The sequence below is a fragment of the Macaca thibetana genome, chromosome 17, assembly GCF_024542745.1.
Source record: "Macaca thibetana thibetana isolate TM-01 chromosome 17, ASM2454274v1, whole genome shotgun sequence".
Lineage (NCBI taxonomy): Eukaryota > Metazoa > Chordata > Mammalia > Primates > Cercopithecidae > Macaca > Macaca thibetana.
In genome coordinates this window covers 11,799,423-11,818,414 of record NC_065594.1, presented here as the reverse complement: position 1 = coordinate 11,818,414, position 18,992 = coordinate 11,799,423, and the positions used below count along the sequence as shown (strand labels likewise).

At 34.2% G+C, this 18,992-nt stretch overlaps 1 protein-coding gene across 5 annotated transcripts in view; it reads right to left on the bottom strand.

Annotated features, from left to right (window-relative positions):
• PDS5B (PDS5 cohesin associated factor B) overlaps positions 1-18,992 on the bottom strand; it is a 187,588-nt gene that overhangs the window by 28,466 nt on the left and 140,130 nt on the right. For all 5 annotated transcript variants that reach the window (XM_050766807.1, XM_050766808.1, XM_050766812.1 and 2 more), the window contains exons 20-24: positions 15,582-15,705; positions 12,444-12,602; positions 6,315-6,383; positions 4,752-4,888; positions 1,408-1,531 (exon numbers count right to left, since the gene is read on the bottom strand). In XM_050766807.1, the coding sequence (XP_050622764.1) occupies positions 1,408-1,531; positions 4,752-4,888; positions 6,315-6,383; positions 12,444-12,602; positions 15,582-15,705 (613 nt within the window). The remainder of the gene's footprint in view (positions 1-1,407; positions 1,532-4,751; positions 4,889-6,314; positions 6,384-12,443; positions 12,603-15,581; positions 15,706-18,992) is intronic.

The window sequence follows — 18,992 nt, the reverse complement described above, 5'->3', positions numbered from 1 at the left end:
CTCGTGATCCACCCGTCTCGGCCTCCCAAAGTGCTGGGATTACAGGCTTGAGCCACCGCGCCCGGCTGAAATAGCTGTTTTTAAAAGACTGAAGTACCAGTCTTGACAAATCATTTGACAAAAATGATTACAGTTTAAAAATAGATGATTGTTTGCATCTAGAGAGTTATACATAAGTGGCAATTTAAAAATATGTACTAGAATAAAGGGTGGGAATGAAGAATTACAATGATGACTGAAGTAAATTATTAAGACTGCTTGGAAAAGAACAGAAAAACTTAAGTGTAAAATAACCAAATTATTAATGAAAAACTCGTACTGAAATTATTTTATTTACTAATGTGAAAGCCCTTTTTACTTTTCTCAATGATGCTAAAGACTTCTAAAGTTGTACAGTCCAAATATAAAGTTACTCTAACAAGAAATCCATAAAACTGGAATAGGAATCTGAAAATTTTACTGCTCATAATCTGAAAACTTAACTCACCGAGTAATAAGGAATGCTTCTAACCTGAAATTAGTTCTATGTCATATAAACTATAAACTTCTATACTGTTGTTTCCTTTCAGGAACTGAATACATACAGTCAGTCTTCACTATTTGTGGATTCTATCTTTAGAAATTTGCATACTCATTAAAATTTATTTGTAACACCAAAATTAATACTTGAAGCAATTTTTTGGTCATTTGCAAAGTAAATACACAAAGCAGCAAAAAATGTAAGTAGCCAGATGTGTACATTCCCAGCTAATGTCAAAGAAGGCAACACCGTGCCTTCGTTTCAGCTTTCATATGTAAACTGTCCTTTTTGAGGTCACAGTTTTGTGGTTGATGTTTTTGTTAGTTCATGATGAAGTACTGTCTGGTGTTTCAAAGCACAAGCATAGTGATGAACTGCTGTCTGGCGTTCCAAAGCACAAGAAGGTTCTGATATTCCTTACAGAGAAAATGTGTGTACTAGATAAGCTTTGTTCAGGTATGAGTTACAGTGTTGTTGGCTATGAGTTCAGTGTTAATGAGACGACTATATATAATAAATAGTCTTTAAACAGAAACATACATAAAACAAGGTTGTACATTAACTGGATGATGAAAATGTTGTGGCCAGGGGCTTGAAGGAATCTATTCTGTGACTTCTCCTAAGAGCAATTGTTCAGTATCTGCTAACTGAATGCCTGTGATAACATTATAGAAAACTATTACAAATAAGAAGACCAACTGTACTATGTTAGCGACCCAAAACTCAAATGACAGTTTCAGAACTCTGAGATGTTTCTCATGCATAAATTTTTCAAAAACAAACCAACCATAAACATTCAAGATTTTAATCTATGTATGACAGTGGATTTTTTTCCTTCCTAAAAGTCAAAGACCTTCTAACGTAGTTGTACATAGCCATTTCCTTACATTGATAGCTAATGCGCATAGCTGATATTGTTCTAATGTGATGATTTCATGGTAACAGGGTTCTTGTGCCAGCTTCACAATAGCACTCCCAGCAGCAAGTCTCAGACGTGACATATCTGGTTTACTGAAAAATGAGTAGAATGAAAATAGATTAGAATTTAAAATGTTTGTACAAAATGTTCTGTACATCTAATTTTATTAAAAATTCTGGCCAAAAAAAAGTTTAAAAAAAATGCTGTGATCTGAATGTTTGCGTCCCCCAAAATTCCTATGTTGAAATGCAAGGACCTAGGAGATAGTATTAGGAGGTGGGGCCTTTGTGAAGGTGATTAGGTCATTGTGGGAAACCCTCATGAATGCGATTAGTGCCTTTAAAAAGTGGCCTGAGAGGGCTTGTTTACCACTTCTGCCATTTGAGGACACAGCAAGAAGTCAGCAGTCTGCAACCCTGGAGAGGGCCCTTACCAGAACCCAACCATGCTGGCACCCTGATCTTGGATTTCCCAGCCTCCAGAACTGTGAGATATAAATTTCTGTTGTTTATAAGCATGGTATTTTATTACAGTAGTCTGAGCAGACTAAGACAGAAAATAATTTAGTGATACTGAACACCATATTATGCTCATTTAACTTTGGAAGATGTTTTCTAATACTACAAAATTCTTCTTTTAAACATAAGTCAATGCTAGCGTCACTCAAGTCATTTAATTCCCTCATTCTAAATAAAACAGGTCTTAGTCAAGCACAGAAGAAATCTGTCTGTATGTTTAGTTGTTAGGTTTTATGTATTCTTCTATGGATTTTGTTGGAGATACATTTATGTATAGATGAGGCACCAAATATGTTCTAGCTTGCTAATAAATCAACCACAACTACTGTGCTAAGCACGAAAGAAGAAGAATGAAAGCAGGTGTGGTGAGGAAACATTACTATTCTTAGCTAGAATTCAACTTCTCAAATATTACCATGAGGCTCTTTTTAAGTTCAAGGAGAGAAAACTGCTAAAATGAAGCACAATTCATAGAATTCCAGACTAGTAAATACGTCTAAACAATCCTTCCTAATATAGTGATATATTAGCTGAAATAAAGGGGATCTTGAACAAATATAAGGAGGGAGAAGTTGTAACTCCTTAAATAGAATCCCCTTTGTAGCTCTATAGTAAAAGACTGTTATTCAACATCCATGCAACAAATCTATGTCTATTGTGTACATACAGCACTGCGGGGTATTTAAAATAAAAGACACAGTCTTAGTTTTCCAAGACTTAATAATCTAGTTGGCCATGTAAAAATATTGACTGGATGCTAGCCAACATTAGTAAGGTTCTAAAGTTGTAAGACTTTGTCTCAAACGTGTGTCTCATCTCATCAACAACAATATTCCAAGTAGCTAATAATCAGTAAATCATAGTTCTTAGTGCAGAGAGTATAAACCACCTGTTGGATGTTTTCCTCACAGATGTGGGTAACAGATGCTTCCTGTGTATCCATCCTTAAAATTTCCCATCTAGACCAGGGGTTTCTATTTAACCTAGTAAACTTTTTTTGTTTTGTTGTTTTCAGCTTTATTAAGCAGAGGAAACTTTTCTTCAAATCAAATCTTACATAAAAGTTTAAGGTGTAAACACAAAAAATCACTGTTGCTTAAACAGGAATGCAAGCTTCCTACTTAAGGAAAGGACAGAGACCCCCACCTACCAACTCCCAAGACTCCATCTGTTACGTCTCTACCAGAAATAATTCTTATTCCAACTCTATGCTGCCCCTAAATACTTCTGAATGTCATATGGGTTCCATAAAAACCAGCTTAAGTGACATTATATACTGGGTATTATTCCAATTACATTACATATTTTAATACATATACATGAACTCTATAAGGAGATACTATTGCTATCCTCATTTTACAGATGAAGAATCTAAGACACGTAGAAGTTAAATAACTTGCTGATAAATAAAAGCAGCTGATAAATGGTGGAACCTCAATTTGAACCTGTGTAGTGTGTCTTCAATCTGCCTGAATGTTGTAAATCACCAAAGTATTTTGCCTCTCTGATAAAAGTTTATATAGCTGAATATAATTGGCCAAATAAGAAGTATAAAATAATATAACTAATAAATTGATTTATAAGGCAAAATGTATTAACACTGAGAAAAATTTCTACCAGGCTGAGCTGATCAATACAAAATTATTTCAAATTCAGCAAAAATTTTAAATGAAAACATACTTATTTGTAACTCCTAAACATTGGCGTATATAAATTATGGGAATAGAGAAATGAAAACAGAATAGATTAATTAGAATAAAAGAAAGTAAACAGATCAATTGTATATGCAGAATGAATAGTTTACCAAGTTTTTTTATATGTTTTGTTTGAGAAGGACGTGCTTCTCTTAACATTCTATGCAAAGAATACAGTATAAGCAAAACATACAAAGATGGAAAGGCAGAAGGCAGCTGGCAGTCATCTTTCTATGTTTTCTTATTAAAGCATTTAGATATACCAAGGAGCACAGAGCTATTCTCCTATTTCGTATTACCAAGGAGGGGCACTAAATGGCATTTGATTTACACAGAGGATAAACCTGTAAATTTCAACTAACACTGACATAATAACTACTACTATCATCAATGCTTCTAATTATTATGTGCTAAGTAGTGTTTTAAATGCCTTAGGTATACTAACTTATTTAGTTATATCATAACAGCTAGATGAACCAGGTACACATAATTATTACCTCTACTTTATGGATAAGGAAACTGAGGGACCAAGAAGTTAAAGCAACTTACTGAAGTTCACCTGACTAGTAAGTGGTGGAGCCAGAATTTGAATCCAGGCTCCAGAGTCCAGCAGTTTTCAATCACTACTCTATACTACATCTTTCAAAGAAAATGAAACAAAATAAAATAACAAAAAAAAAAAGTGTTCATTTTCAATAATTTACTTCAAGTACATTTTTAAAGTATGCATTTACTTACACTTCTGGAAATAGATTCAGTAAGTTGCCTTCCACTCAGTCTGTTGTTTCCCCTTATATGTTTAACAAGAATGTAAAACACCAGTTATTGACTGGTACACACACACTTTCATATGAGATATTCTAAAATGTAAGAATCTATTGTTTAAAATATATACAACGTATAATAGAACCCTGCACCAGACATGTGACAGCCACTGTAAAATAACCACTATACAAAAGCACATTCCAGTAAAAATATGTGAACATGTACAAAGCAATTCTAATTATTTTTTTTAAAAAAGCAAACAGCACCATTCAACAGTTACACCAAGAGTTGAAATACTGTGCAATCCAAAGAACTGTGAAATAGTAAATGCATACCTAATTTTCCCCTGTTCTGTCAAGTCTCCATCACTATGCAATATTGTTGTCAGTAATCTTAAGGTAGAAGTTCCTGATTTACTGTGATTATTTTTCATTCCAAGTAGCCATCGAACCATCATTTTAATAGCCTGAATCTATTTAAGAGACAAGTCAACAAATAAAACATTGGTACATTTTGAAAGAATTTCTGTATCAACTTTTTAAAAAAATAAAATGTATTTAGTGGATGCTTCTTAAGAAAAGAAAAAAATTCTTTTCTGTATATATGAAGATAATCTTAAATGTTTTAAATTAAAGATGTTTCAGACCTCCAAGAAAATGGCAAAAGAATGATTTGACTAAAGACTAGTTCGTTATTTGCTGTTTTAAAATGTTTTCCCAACATGCATTTGATCCTTTGGAAAATACAGTAAAATCATGCTTAACCTCTCTAATCAGAAAAGTTAAGTTCCCAACTACTAATTACATTTAATCTCTTCTGTCTAAAAAATGATACCACTCATATTTGTTCTACATTTTATAATTATGAAGTACTTAAAGTATTTTTACACCATTACTTCCTTTAATGTTTCCAAGAATTCTTTTGAACAAGTACATCTCTTTTTAAAATGATGTACAAATTATCTTTCACATATTATCTCAGCTTTTTACAGAGCTAAGGCTCAGACGCTAAGAGGGTCTTCAATAGTGTCTGGCTCACGGCAAACACTGAAGATCTCTTTCCTGGCCAGTTGGTAAGTATGCCTACCAACCGGTAAGTTGGTAAGTGGCCTACTTTCTAGTCCAGTGTTGCTTTCAAGTATACAAAAACTGCAGCTTGAGACCAATGCCGAGAAAAACAGGTTTATACTGAGGCTCAAAGTATCAAGCATCATTCATTGATGTAAAGGTGGGGCTACTGTACGAGTCTGCAAAACTAGCATCATAACCTCAAGCCAGAACAATGTGAAAAGGTAGTTCGTAATACAAACTATAAATACACACACACACACACACACACACACACATACACGTGCGTGCGCGAAGGGTTTATAAGAAATTACAGCTAGAAAATAACAATATTTAATATATTTATTCTTGGCCTTCACATCTTGGTAGTGGATTGAGATGAGGTCTACATTACAGGCCATAGATGGTTTTAATAAATCAAGTCTATACCAATGATGAGCAATCTTATAAAACTCCTAATTCAATAAATTATAGGCTGAATTTTTTAGAAATAAAAAGTTTTATTAAATCCCATGGAAAAGATGAACAGGTTTAAAATCTGAATTATCATCTTTACAGAATGGAGGAAAGTCCACAAAAACTAGCACTGCCTTTTGCCATCAGGGAAGCAGCTTTCAAATCTTTTTTTCCCCTCAAATTAGATTATGTGCAGCTGTCCACAAAATCCCAGCTTTCTCATTATTACCCTATAGTCTCACAGCACATGAGATGTCATACAGTAAACATAAATACTTGAGTGATTTTAATATCTCTGCAATAGAAATTTTAATATCTCAAATATTACAATATGGTAACTATATTCAAATCAATAGATCTATGCATATTACTCACTTTGACCATTGTCTCAGGAGATACTTCTTCATCTGGAACCCAAAGTTTAGTTGTCTTTTTCCCTGGAAGCTTAAAAAAAAAAAAAGGACTTTAAAACATAAATATGAATCCTCCTTTTCAATTAGCACTTAGAAAATGAATGAAATCTGTACCTTCTGCAGTGACATTTGTTATATATGACTAAAGTACCTCATCTAACCCTATTTACTTTAAAAAAAAAAAAAAAGGTTGAAAGGCATACCTTCACCAGCACCGATGTACAGCACTTACAGATCCATCACGATTGGTTCTTTCTAGGTGTGTGGTGGGACTAACTCTAACTTCTTACACATCACTCCCTTATTTAGCCCCTTTTGAGATTCAATTATTTAATGCAGGTGGCAAAAACTAGGACTTAAAAGGAAAAAAAAAAAAAAAAGGAGCCAAAAGGTGTACCTCTTAAACAAGAGGAAAGGTATTTAAAAAAAAAAAAAAATCTTGAGCTGGAGGGGTTTGTTTTTGCTTTCAGCACAACCCCAAACTAATCCTGAGGTGATCATGTGTAAGTACTAGTAAATAGGTGTTTACAGTAGTAACCAGGAAATTAAAATCAGATGGCAAAAGAGCTGAACCAATCTTGGAACACTTGAGATCCCATTTTTACCCTCATGTCAAGGTACAGTAATTGAATATCACCTCAGGTAACCCTCTGGCAACAAAACAGGTAGCCCTAACATATAAAAGGCAAACTCCCTCAAACACAAAGAGCTACAGATTCACATACAGTTTAGGACTCATTTCTTCCGTTGAGAAGTGCCTTCAAAGTATGAAGTAAAAATAATGAAAAAGGAATCATATTAGGTACACTGTGACGAAATTTCTAACTAAGGATGTCAAGATCCCAAAAGTTTCCATAGAGAAACTACCAAAAGGAATAAAAAATAAACTTCAGATTTCTCAGCTGCAAGACCAGATGCCAAAAAAACGATGCTCTGATTTTTCAAGTGACTTGAAACACAGAATTCTAATATCCAAGAAACAGTACTGAAGAATGAACACTAGAATTCAAGACAGAAAGTTTCCAAATTATAATCCATGTTGAAAGAATTACTCAAAGATAACACTAAAATATTTAATTCACAAGAAAAAACTAAATTAATATAAACTACTACAAATACAAAGAAAAATGAAAACAAAAACCTTACATAAATAAGAAACTATCAGATACTACCAGAAACAACAGAGACTATCAGGTAGATTTATAAATAATAAAGCCACAAAATATACAACAAAAACAAATGACATATGAAATCTGAAAATTATGGGATGGAAAAATATACCAGTCAAGATGAAAAGCACTGAAGAGGATATGGACTTAAATGGGATACTGATATATTTTATCTTACAACACCAAATAAAATATAAAATTCATGAACGTTTATACAACTAGCAGAATAACAAAATAAACCAGAACAAACATGATTAAAAGCAGAAGATTGAAAACTTCATCACAGCAGAAGATGTGAATACACCTCTTTCAAAAACTGATAAGTTAGGATGAAAAAGGATAAATACCTAAAATGTAAGTAAATGTACAGAAATAAAATATGCAAGGATTAGAAAATAAAGCTGGCGCCGGGCGCGGTGGCTCAAGCCTGTAATCCCAGCACTTTGGGAGGCCGAGACGGGCGGATCACGAGGTCAGGAGATCGAGACCATCCTGGCTAACACGGTGAAACCCCGTCTCTACTAAAAATACAAGAAAATTAGCCGGGCGAGGTGGCGGGCGCCTGTAGTCCCAGCTACTTGGGAGGCTGAGGCAGGAGAATGGTGTGAAACCGGCGGGGCGGAGCTTGCAGTGAGCCGAGATCGCGCCACTGCACTCCAGCCTGGGGCACAGAGCAAGACTCCGTCTCAAAAAAAAAAAAAAAAAAAAAAGAAAATAAAGCTGGCATTCTTTATAATTGACATAATTAAAATAGAATTTAGCAAGAAAGATGGATATAAAATCAGAACTACCAAATAATTCACCTCATCAATCATAAACATAAAACATAATCCTAAAAACTTTATTTAGCGCCGAACGAAAGTTGTATGAGAGAAATTTAAAAAATTTTTTTTTAGAGAAAACTATAAGACTTTAAGGAAAGACATCTCGTGGAAGGGCAAACAAATCAATGGAAAAGAACAGAGGCACTATAGGAGACATGAGTGGTAGCACTGCAGATTACTAGGAGATGGTAAGATATTTAAAAAACAGTGCTGGGAAATTTGGTAACCCTAAGATGCAGCAAAAATGAAATCCTTATATCATAGCATACAAAAAACAAGTAAATCAATTCCAGACGGATTGATTTTTGTGTGTGTAAAAAAAGAAAACCTTCGAACTTTTAAAAGAACATATGGGAGGCTATTTTCATGACGTTAAAGTAGGAAAAGATTACTTAAACAAGATGTAAAAAGTATTAACTACAAAAGAATAATGATAAATACAGCTACATTAAAAGTAGTAACTTTTGTTCAGGCCGGGCACGGTGGCTCACGCCTATAATCCCAGCACTTTGGGAGGCTGAACTGGCTGGATCACGTGAGTTCAGGAGTTCGAGACCAGTCTGGCCAACATGGTGAAACCCCGTCTCTACTAAAAATACAAAAACTAGGCGGGCATGTTGGTGGGCGCCTGTAGTCCCAGCTACTCGGGAGGCTGAGGCAGGAGAATGGATTGAATATGGGAAGTGGAGGTTGCAGTGAGCCGAGATAGTATCACTGCACTCTAGCGTGGGTGAGTGAGACTCCATCTCAAAAAGAAAAAAAAAGCAATAACTTTTGTTCAAAGGATCAAAGGACACAATAAAGGAGTGAAAAGACACACATAAATGAGGTTTTACACATTTCATGATGATATTATAACGTGCACCAGATAGAAGATTAATGTAGGTAAAGATTACCTATGGGAAAAAAGCACCAAGGGGAATAAAAGGTAAAATACATCAAAAGGGAATTTCAGAAAGTAGGCAACATGAAGGGTGACTAGACATATAAACTTAATTAGTAACCACAGAAATGCATATTGGGACTATAATGAGCTATATTAGATTAGATACTGTATCTATTATTTTCTACCAACAGAGTATAACATTATTGCCAGATTTCTTAATAGAAAAATAAGTCTTAACAAATATTATAGAAAATGATTTGGAAAAAAGTGAAAAGTTCAATATGTCTATATACTATGATTCATCAACTTCACTCATAGGAATAAAACCTAGAGAAATTCTTGCTCATATGTAGCAGGGGGCTTCAACAGAAACATTCACAGCAGCACTGTCCAAGAGTAAAGAAATGGAAGTATTCCGCAATCTACCAGAAGAATAAATAAATAGTATTTTCCACAGTGAAATTATAGAGTAACAAATGAATGAACCACAGTTAGATATAGTAACAAAGATTATTCCTAAAAACAAATGTGGAGTGATAAAGGCAAATCCTCCAAGACTATATAGGGTGTGATATAATTCTTAGAAACCTCAAGAACAAGCAAAACTAAACAAGTATGTGGAAAATGTTGTTGTTGTCAGAGAATAACCCAAGATTCAAGAGAGTAGATACTAGGAACAGGGAGGAAACAGAAAGGATTGAAGAGTAATAAAACTCTAAGAACTCTAAGGAACTAAGAGTTCATAGGTGTTCACTGTATTACGAAACATGTTATACAAATGTTATATATATTCCTTTGTACATATCAAATATACAATAAAACAAGACAAATTAATGGATTAAAAATGGTGAGCAGTTCTGTTTCTGACAAGATGTGACTAGGTTGCTCTGAACCAATTTTCATACTAAAACAAATGGAAAGGCTAGACAAAATATTTTTTAAAAATCAGTTTGAAGGGAATAGACAACTACCAAAGCAGTGAGAATTTGCAGGGCAAAGTTTCAAATGAGGAGGGAAAGCAAAAGATTTGAGTCTGGCATGAGATTAGTTTTTTCACATAGACGATTAATGATTCTGAAAGTGAAAGAAAGGGGGATGAGAAGTTGAGCAAAGCTTTTCTGTCACAGAGCTGGAAGAACAAGATTAAGAATCCTGAGCCCATTAAAAAGTAAAGTCCTTGTTAAACAACCGGGACTTCTGGGTGGATCCCAGACAAATATACTCTAGACATAAGGTGACCAGAAAAAAAAAACAAGCTTGTGAAAAACTGAAGCCAAACTTTCATTTTCATTGGATGGAAGTGATGTTGACAATGGCTTAACTGCCTGATAGAAACAAAAGTAAAATTCTGGAAGAATATAAACTCATCTGAAGCCTCACATTATCTCAACAACTTTTCATACAAAAAGTCTATCAATCAAAAGCAATATATGTACAAGATAAAATTTGACCAGAAATTTACAGAAAAAAGTAGACAAAAGTTGTAAGAGATCAAGATGATAAGCCTAACAGATATAATCTTAACATAATTAAGATTTTTCAAGGATTTAATGACAAGCAAATTCTGCAGCAAAACAAAGAGCTATGTTTAAAAACTATAGAATTACAGAATTGAAGTATATGTGTACATATGTGAAATTAAGAATTCAATGCATAAGCTTTACATACGATTAGACAAAATTGAAGAGAGTGAACTCAAAGACAGGTCAGAAAAAAACAAAAACTGAAGCATGAGGAGGCTGGTAGAAAAGTACAGAAAAAGTGTGTCAGACAGCTAGACCACAGCAAAAAAAAAAAATGTACGTTTAAAGTGTGTTAACAGAACTGCAGTAAGAAAGAGAATATGAAACAGAAATCATATATGTAAAGATAATGCCTGAAAATTATTTAAAATTTGTAAAACACTTTAAGCTATACATACAAGAAGAGCTATAAGCCCCAAGTACAATAACCATAAAGGAAAGTATACCCAGACACATCATAGTAAAACTGGAAACCAATGGAAAATAGAAAAGACACATTCATTCTCAGCAAAAAGACAGAAGACCTTCAGAGGAACAAGACTGTCAATAAACCTCAAGAAAAAAGAAAATGGAAAATAGAATAATATATTCAAATCATTGATGGGGGAAAATATGCCAGTCTAGAATTCTTAACCCAAAGAAAGCATCCTTTAAAAAATTAAGGTAAAATAACGATTTTTCCAGACAAACAAAAACTGACAAAATTCATTAATGAAAATCCAAACTAAAAAAAAAGTACTAAAGTCGTTCTTTAGATAGAAAGAAAATCATTACATAGAAAGGAATGAAAAACAAAGGGAGAAAATATGTTAGCAAATCTAAATAAATATTAACTGCATAAAATAACAGCTGTAATACAACTGTGTGAACAAGAGCACAAAAAAGCACCAAGGAATAAAGGGGATTAAAGTATTTTGAGGTTCCTTGTGCTATACTGAAAGTTCAAAGCAGACCAGTTGACATTGGCCTTTAATAAGTCAAAAGTCCATGTTGTAATTTTTAGGAAAACTACTAAAATAATAGTAAAGTGCAAAACAGACTGGTAAAATGAAATAAAAATATTTAATCAAAAATAAGAAAAGAGAAAAATGAACACAACTGACAGGACAAACTGAAAATAAAAAATCAGGTGGCAGATTAACCCAAATATCACTACTTACATTATGTTTACTTTTGGGAGTAGAAACTTTATCTCATGTTTCTTTTAATTCTCCAGAGAACCTAGTACAGTGCTGTCACAGCAGATACAAAATAACTGAAGACTAACAAAACCATTATTTCCTCTCCCAATGTTTTTTCATTCTCTCCCAATGTAGGGAAAAGAACTTAATATAGAAAAAGGAACAACTATAATCATGACAACCATACTATGAGCTGGTTTACCAATCTGCATATTTTTAAAAATAGATGTCCTGTCAAAAATTAAACCCTTGAAATAGATAGCATCAGGCTATATTTTGTATTTATCAAGGAATGTATTTGAGGTCATAAACCTATTCTCAACTAAAAAGCTGTTTCAATGTGGTTTCACTTATAATGGAGACAAGGCTTATTTTTGTTAAATAGGAAAACCTAAAATCAAGGCAGTTAAATGGAAGTATTATTGATATCATTTCACTTCTTTCCTTGTTGAATAAAATTCCAAAAGTTAACATTACAAAGAACATGAATCTAAAAAATATAAATTACCCGATCATTCATGAGAAGATCCTTCACAATGAAAGTAGCTACCAAAGATTTCAAAGGAGCAGCAAATTGATCAGGTGCAAGGAGAGCAATATGACCAATAGTAACCAATGGTGTTATGAGATGTTCCAGGTTGCTTGGATCTAGGCTCTTATGCAGAGGCTGAAAATGAGGAGAGGAAAATATATTTCAACTCTACACATATGCAAATAAACTGTTTACATATTTCATTTTCAAATTACAAAACTGTAAATTACAAATTTTGTAATTTATTTTGTAATTCAAATTACAAAAATTTATTTTGTAATTCAAATTACAAAAATTTATTTTGTAATTCAAATTATAAAAATTATAAAAACTACAAAAATTTCAATAAATATACACAGTATAAGTATTAACTCAAGATTACATTTAGACTTCTATAGGTTATCTATGTCCAGAAGGCATCAGGTTCAAACATTTTCAGTTTTGCCCAATTCAGTTTAGAGGTAGGGTAAAGAAACATTTCAACATGGACTTCATAGCATATAGTTTATGACCATATACATGAAACTGTTAGAGACTGCTAGGGTTCACCAATATCCACTTCAATTTCCTGGGCATAGGGATGACTCCACTAGTAGCTTCCTGTGCAGTTGGTAAGGATATATGAATGAGTTCTGGTCAAGGGAGTGGGAGTAAAATGAAGTATGCCACATATGCACTGAGGTAGGTATGAGTAGTGTGTCTTCACAGGCTGTACTCACTGGCTGGCTTGATGCCAAGGATCCAGTGGGATTTAAAGAGAAGTCACTAATCAGAATGAGTCTGTGTCCCTAAGCCACTGATTAGTGAGGGTCATTCATACAACCACTGGGCTTTTCAGAAGCAAGAAATAAGCTTTTACTACATCTAGTCACTTGAATTTGGGGGTCTTCATTATAGCATCAAATATTAAATACCGTAACAAATAAAATGATTTTTGCTTTTCTGATAGGAAACCCAACCATTAATATGCATTTTACCATGACAAAAGAATGAAGAAGCTCTTCAAATACTCATATAAAATGATACCAGAAATAAACTATTGTTAAGGCTGGGCGCAGTGACTCACACCTGTAATCCCAGCACTTTGGGGGGCCAAGGCAGGTGGATCACCTGAGGTCAGATGTTCCACAGGAGTTCCAACATGGTGGAACCCCGTCTCCACTAAAAATACAAAAATTAGCCAGGCTTGGGGCATATGCCTGTAGTCCCAGCTACTCAGGAGGCTGAGGCAGGAAAATCGCTTGAACAAGAAAGGTGGAGGTTAAAGTGAGCAGAGATCACGCCACTGTACTCCAGCCTGGATGACAGAGCAAAACGCTACCTCAGGGAAAAAAAAAAAAAAGAAAGAAAACAAAACAAACAACGTGTGTGTGTGTGTGTGTGTTCTAGTTTTTGAAATCAGAAGGGTGACTAAAATATGCCATTGGCATAAAGAGAGAAAGGGGAAACAAAATATGTGTGTGCATGTGCATATTTATATGCCCTTACTTGTATATGAGTAAAATATATCTGGAAAAGTACATTTAGAAACTAGTAACAATGGCTCTGCCTCTGGGAAAGGAAACTAAGCGGCTGGGGATACATGGGTGGGGGAACTTTTCACTGTATATTCTTTTTTACATTCTTCTGATTTTGAAGCAGGTGAATATATTTTCTATTAGACATTTTAATGCCACATTTTAATGAAAAACTGGTGCTCTATTCTCCCACACAGAACACTAAGAATTGTAGGCTTGAAAGGCAATACAAAACTGTTCTTTCCCAACAACTTAGGGCAATATGAGGCTTCATTTAGTCAAAAAATACATTTAAAGGAGTCTACTTCTTGCTATTCAAGACTTCCCTCGGTACTTCCATTGCACATCTTGCAAGCCTATTGTCCATATTATAAACAAAAATATCACAGTATAGTTTTTTCAATTAGCTTACTATAAGTTTGATAATTTTCCATAACAAAACCATTTCTAAAAAGCAAAATTAATGGCCAGGCCCTAGATTAGTGGAACCTCAAAAATGCCAGATATTTCTCTCAAACCTTTTTTCAGGAAGCCAGCCAACCACGTTACATAGTAATAGGACTATAGAGGTTCTTGTAAAGATAAAACAGCAGATACAATATCAAAATGAAAACAAAACTACTCTGAAATTCAGCTTCTATCAGTGTTTCTCTCATCACCATTGAAAGGAAAAGGAGAGCAACCAACGACAACAAAAAAAAAAAAACTTTCCTATAAATTAACATCAATTTATTGAAGCCATTCTCATATACAAACACAGACTACAGAAAATATCTCCATCCCCAAATACACAAAAACTAAACTTTCTGCTATCTAAAGGAAAGATGGTGTTTGGAAGATAAACTACTTTTCTTTCTCCTTCAGGTCTTTAACATAATACATGAAAATATGACAAAAGTACCACAAGAGTTTCTAAAACAAAGATATTAAGTCGAAGTACTTATGGTAAGGAGCGTCAGAATAATTTCTAAATTGTTTTGACTTTACTCCAGGCTCTTGAACTAAAATTACAAAGTAGGATTTTATGAATTTTCTGCTTAGCTTTTATTTGCAATAGTAATGTTAGCATTAGGTCCTAATTACAATAGGCAGCAATAAAATTGCAATGCCTGGGTAAAGTAATGTGGTAAAATGTGGGTAAAATAATATAAAATATATATTGAAAAGACACTTTATATCTGACAAAATTAGGTCAGTTATAAAAGTATAAACTTACTTTACATTAACAATTAGTACTGATTTACTAGTTTCTCAAACAATTCAAATTTTTTGATCCTATAAATTGAGAGAATAATCCCCTGTTACCTACTATCTGTAACTATGATTTTATATGTAATTACCTGTTAACAAAAAAGTCTCCAAATACAAACATATAAACCAATGTACAAAAATATACAATGCTTGATTTCTGAATCTGAGTTTGAATACTGAGATATTTTCATATTTTAACACTTATCAATGTTGATTTTACTGATTCAAACTCTGAAAATATATTACAAAATGATGCATCACCAAATGGGAACATTCCATTAAATCATCAATATTTGTTTTGTAACTATGACATATGAAACAAACAAGAAAATTTTTTTCTCATTACCTCAAATATCTGTGCAAACTGGGTCTCTTTACTAGAAAATATCGCATGGATACAATGAATGGCATATTTGGCTTGACGGGGGGGTCCTTTTTTAGATTTGTGATGTAGAACAGGAAGCAAGGCTCTATAAAAAAAAAAAAATCAAAGAAAAACAATAAACCAGAAAAATCAACAAGACTTCTGCTAGATACTTTAATATTTGTATTTTTAAGTAATGATTTACAAGGACAGAAAAAGTCACCAAGATTTACTCAAACTCACTTTCAAAAGCCTATGATTTTGCTTTATAAATATTTATATTAAAAACATAATCCAAATACAAATGTGGTGTTTTTTACTTTTTATTTACCAATAGCAAACACTAACAAGGCTGGTGACCCACACTCTCCTGTTAATGTCGCTTCCAAAGGGCCTTTCTCTTTTTATTCTTACTGCTATCATTCCAACTAAGTTTCTGCCACCTTACACATGTACAAAACTGACAGTCTCTTCTTTCTCAAGTCTCTGCCTCTTCCAATTCACCTTTCATTTTGTGCCAGGGCAAGCCACAAAAAGGAAAATCTGATTACACAATGCTTATTAAGCAATATTACATGACAGGGACTAGTAAAAGGCTCCAATATTTAACCTAATGCTACTAGCATTTTAGGGATAAGATAAATTAACAAAATATATATTATATTAAACTGTGAGAACTGCTACAGAGAAAACTTTTTTTAAAGATGGAGGATAGAAATAGGAAACAGGGAGGGAGGTATAAGAGAATTACAATTTTAAACAGAAGATCTCCCTGATAAAGAAACATGTGAGCAGAGTTCTGAGGGAGGTACTGAATAAGTCATGCAGCCACCTGGAAGAACATTCATGCATCGTATTATTTTATAACTCAAACATTTAAAATGAAAAATGAATAAAGGAACTCTTAAACTATTAGACAAACATCTCAAGGCAAAAGAAACTTCCATATCTTCCTCATTGCCTAATACCAACCCAGTGCTTATCACACTAAGAGTAGAGTCTCACAAAAGATACTAAAGGTGAAGTATAATTAAAAGAAATACATTCCTAACATGTAAAGGCCTAAAAATGGAGAATGAAAAGACCAACAAAAACACAGAAAAACACGCTAGATAGAAAAAGGTAAAACGTTCTTTTTTTTTTTAATTTATTTATTATTATTATACTTTAAGTTGTAGGGTACATGTGCATAACGTGCAGGTTTGTTACATATGTATACTTGTGCCATGTTGGTGTGCTGCACCCATCAACTCGTCATTTACATCAGGTATAACTCCCAATGCAATCCCTCCCCCCTCCCCCTCCTCATGATAGGCCCCGGTGTGTGATGTTCCCCTTCCTGAGTCCAAGTGATCTCATTGTTCAGTTCCCACCTATGAGTGAGAACATGCGGTGTTTGGTTTTCTGTTCTTGTGATAGTTTGCTAAGAATGATGGTTTCCAGCTGCATCCATGTCCCTACAAAGGACACAAACTCATCCTTTTTGATGGCTGCACAGTATTCCATGGTGTATATGTGCCACATTTTCTTAATCCAATCTGTCACTGATGGACATTTGGGTTGATTCCAAGTCTTTGCTATTGTGAATAGTGCTGCAATAAACATACGTGTGCATGTGTCTTTATAGCAGCATAATTTATAATCCTTTGGGTATATACCCAGTAATGGGATGGCTGGGTCATATGGTACATCTAGTTCTAGATCCTTGAGGAATCGCCATACTGTTTTCCATAATGGTTGAACTAGTTTACAATCCCACCAACAGTGTAAAAGTGTTCCTATTTCTCCACATCCTCTCCAGCATCTGTTGTTTCCTGACTTTTTAATGATCGCCATTCTAACTGGTGTGAGATGGTATCTCATTGTGGTTTTGATTTGCATTTCTCTGATGGCCAGTGATAATGAGCATTTTTTCATGTGTCTGTTGGCTGTATGAATGTCTTCTTTTGAGAAATGTCTGTTCATATCCTTTGCCCACTTTTTGATGGGGTGGTTTTTTTCTTGTAAATTTGTTTGAGTTCCTTGTAGGTTCTGGATATTAGCCCTTTGTCAGATGAGTAGATTGCAAAAATTTTCTCCCATTCTGTAGGTTGCCTGTTCACTCTGATGGTAGTTCCTTTTGCTGTGCAGAAGATCTTTAGTTTAATAAGATCCCATTTGTCAATTTTGGCTTTTGCTGCCGTTGCTTTTGGTGTTTTGTCTTTGCCCATGCCTATGTCCTGAATGGTACTACCTAGGTTTTCCTCTAGGATTTTTATGGTATTAGGTCTAACATTTAAGTCTCTAATCCATCTTGAATTAATTTTCGTATAAGGAGTAAGGAAAGGATCCAGTTTCAGCTTTCTACTTATGGCTAGCCAATTTTCCCAGCACCATTTATTAAATAGGGAATCCTTTCCCCATTTCTTGTTTCTCTCAGGTTTGTCAAAGATCAGATGGCTGTAGATGTGTGGTATTATTTCTGAGGACTCTGTTCTGTTCCATTGGTCTATATCTCTTGTTTGGTACCAGTACCATGCTGTTTTGGTTACTGTAGCCTTGTAGTATAGTTTGAAGTCAGGTAGCGTGATGCCTCCAGCTTTGTTCTTTTGACTTAGGATTGTCTTGGAGATGCGGGCTCTTTTTTGGTTCCATATGAACTTTAAAGCAGTTTTTTCCAATTCTGTGAAGAAACTCATTGGTAGCTTGATGGGGATGGCATTGAATCTATAAATTACCTTGGGCAGTATGGCCATTTTCACGATATTGATTCTTCCTATCCATGAGCATGGAATGTTCTTCCATTTGTTTGTGTCCTCTTTGATTTCACTGAGCAGTGGTTTGTAGTTCTCCTTGAAGAGGTCCTTTACATCCCTTGTAAGTTGGATTCCTAGGTATTTTATTCTCTTTGAAGCAATAGTGAATGGAAGTTCATTCCTGATTTGGCTGTTTGTCTGTTACTGGTGTATAAGAATGCTTGTGATTTTTGCACATTAATTTTGTATCCTGAGACTTTGCTGAAGTTGCTTATCAGCTTAAGGAGATTTTGGGCTGAGACAATGGGGTTTTCTAAATATACAATCATGTCATCTGCAAACAGGGACAATTTGACTTCTTCTTTTCCTAACTGAATACCCTTGGTTTCTTTCTCTTGCCTAATTGCCCTAGCCAGAACTTCCAACACTATGTTGAATAGGAGTGGTGAGAGAGGGCATCCCTGTCTTGTGCCAGTTTTCAAAGGGAATTTTTCCAGTTTTTGCCCATTCAGTATGATATTGGCTGTGGGTTTGTCATAAATAGCTCTTATTATTTTGAGGTACGTTCCATCAATACCGAATTTATTGAGCGTTTTTAGCATGAAGGGCTGTTGAATTTTGTCAAAAGCTTTTTCTGCATCAATTGAGATAATCATGT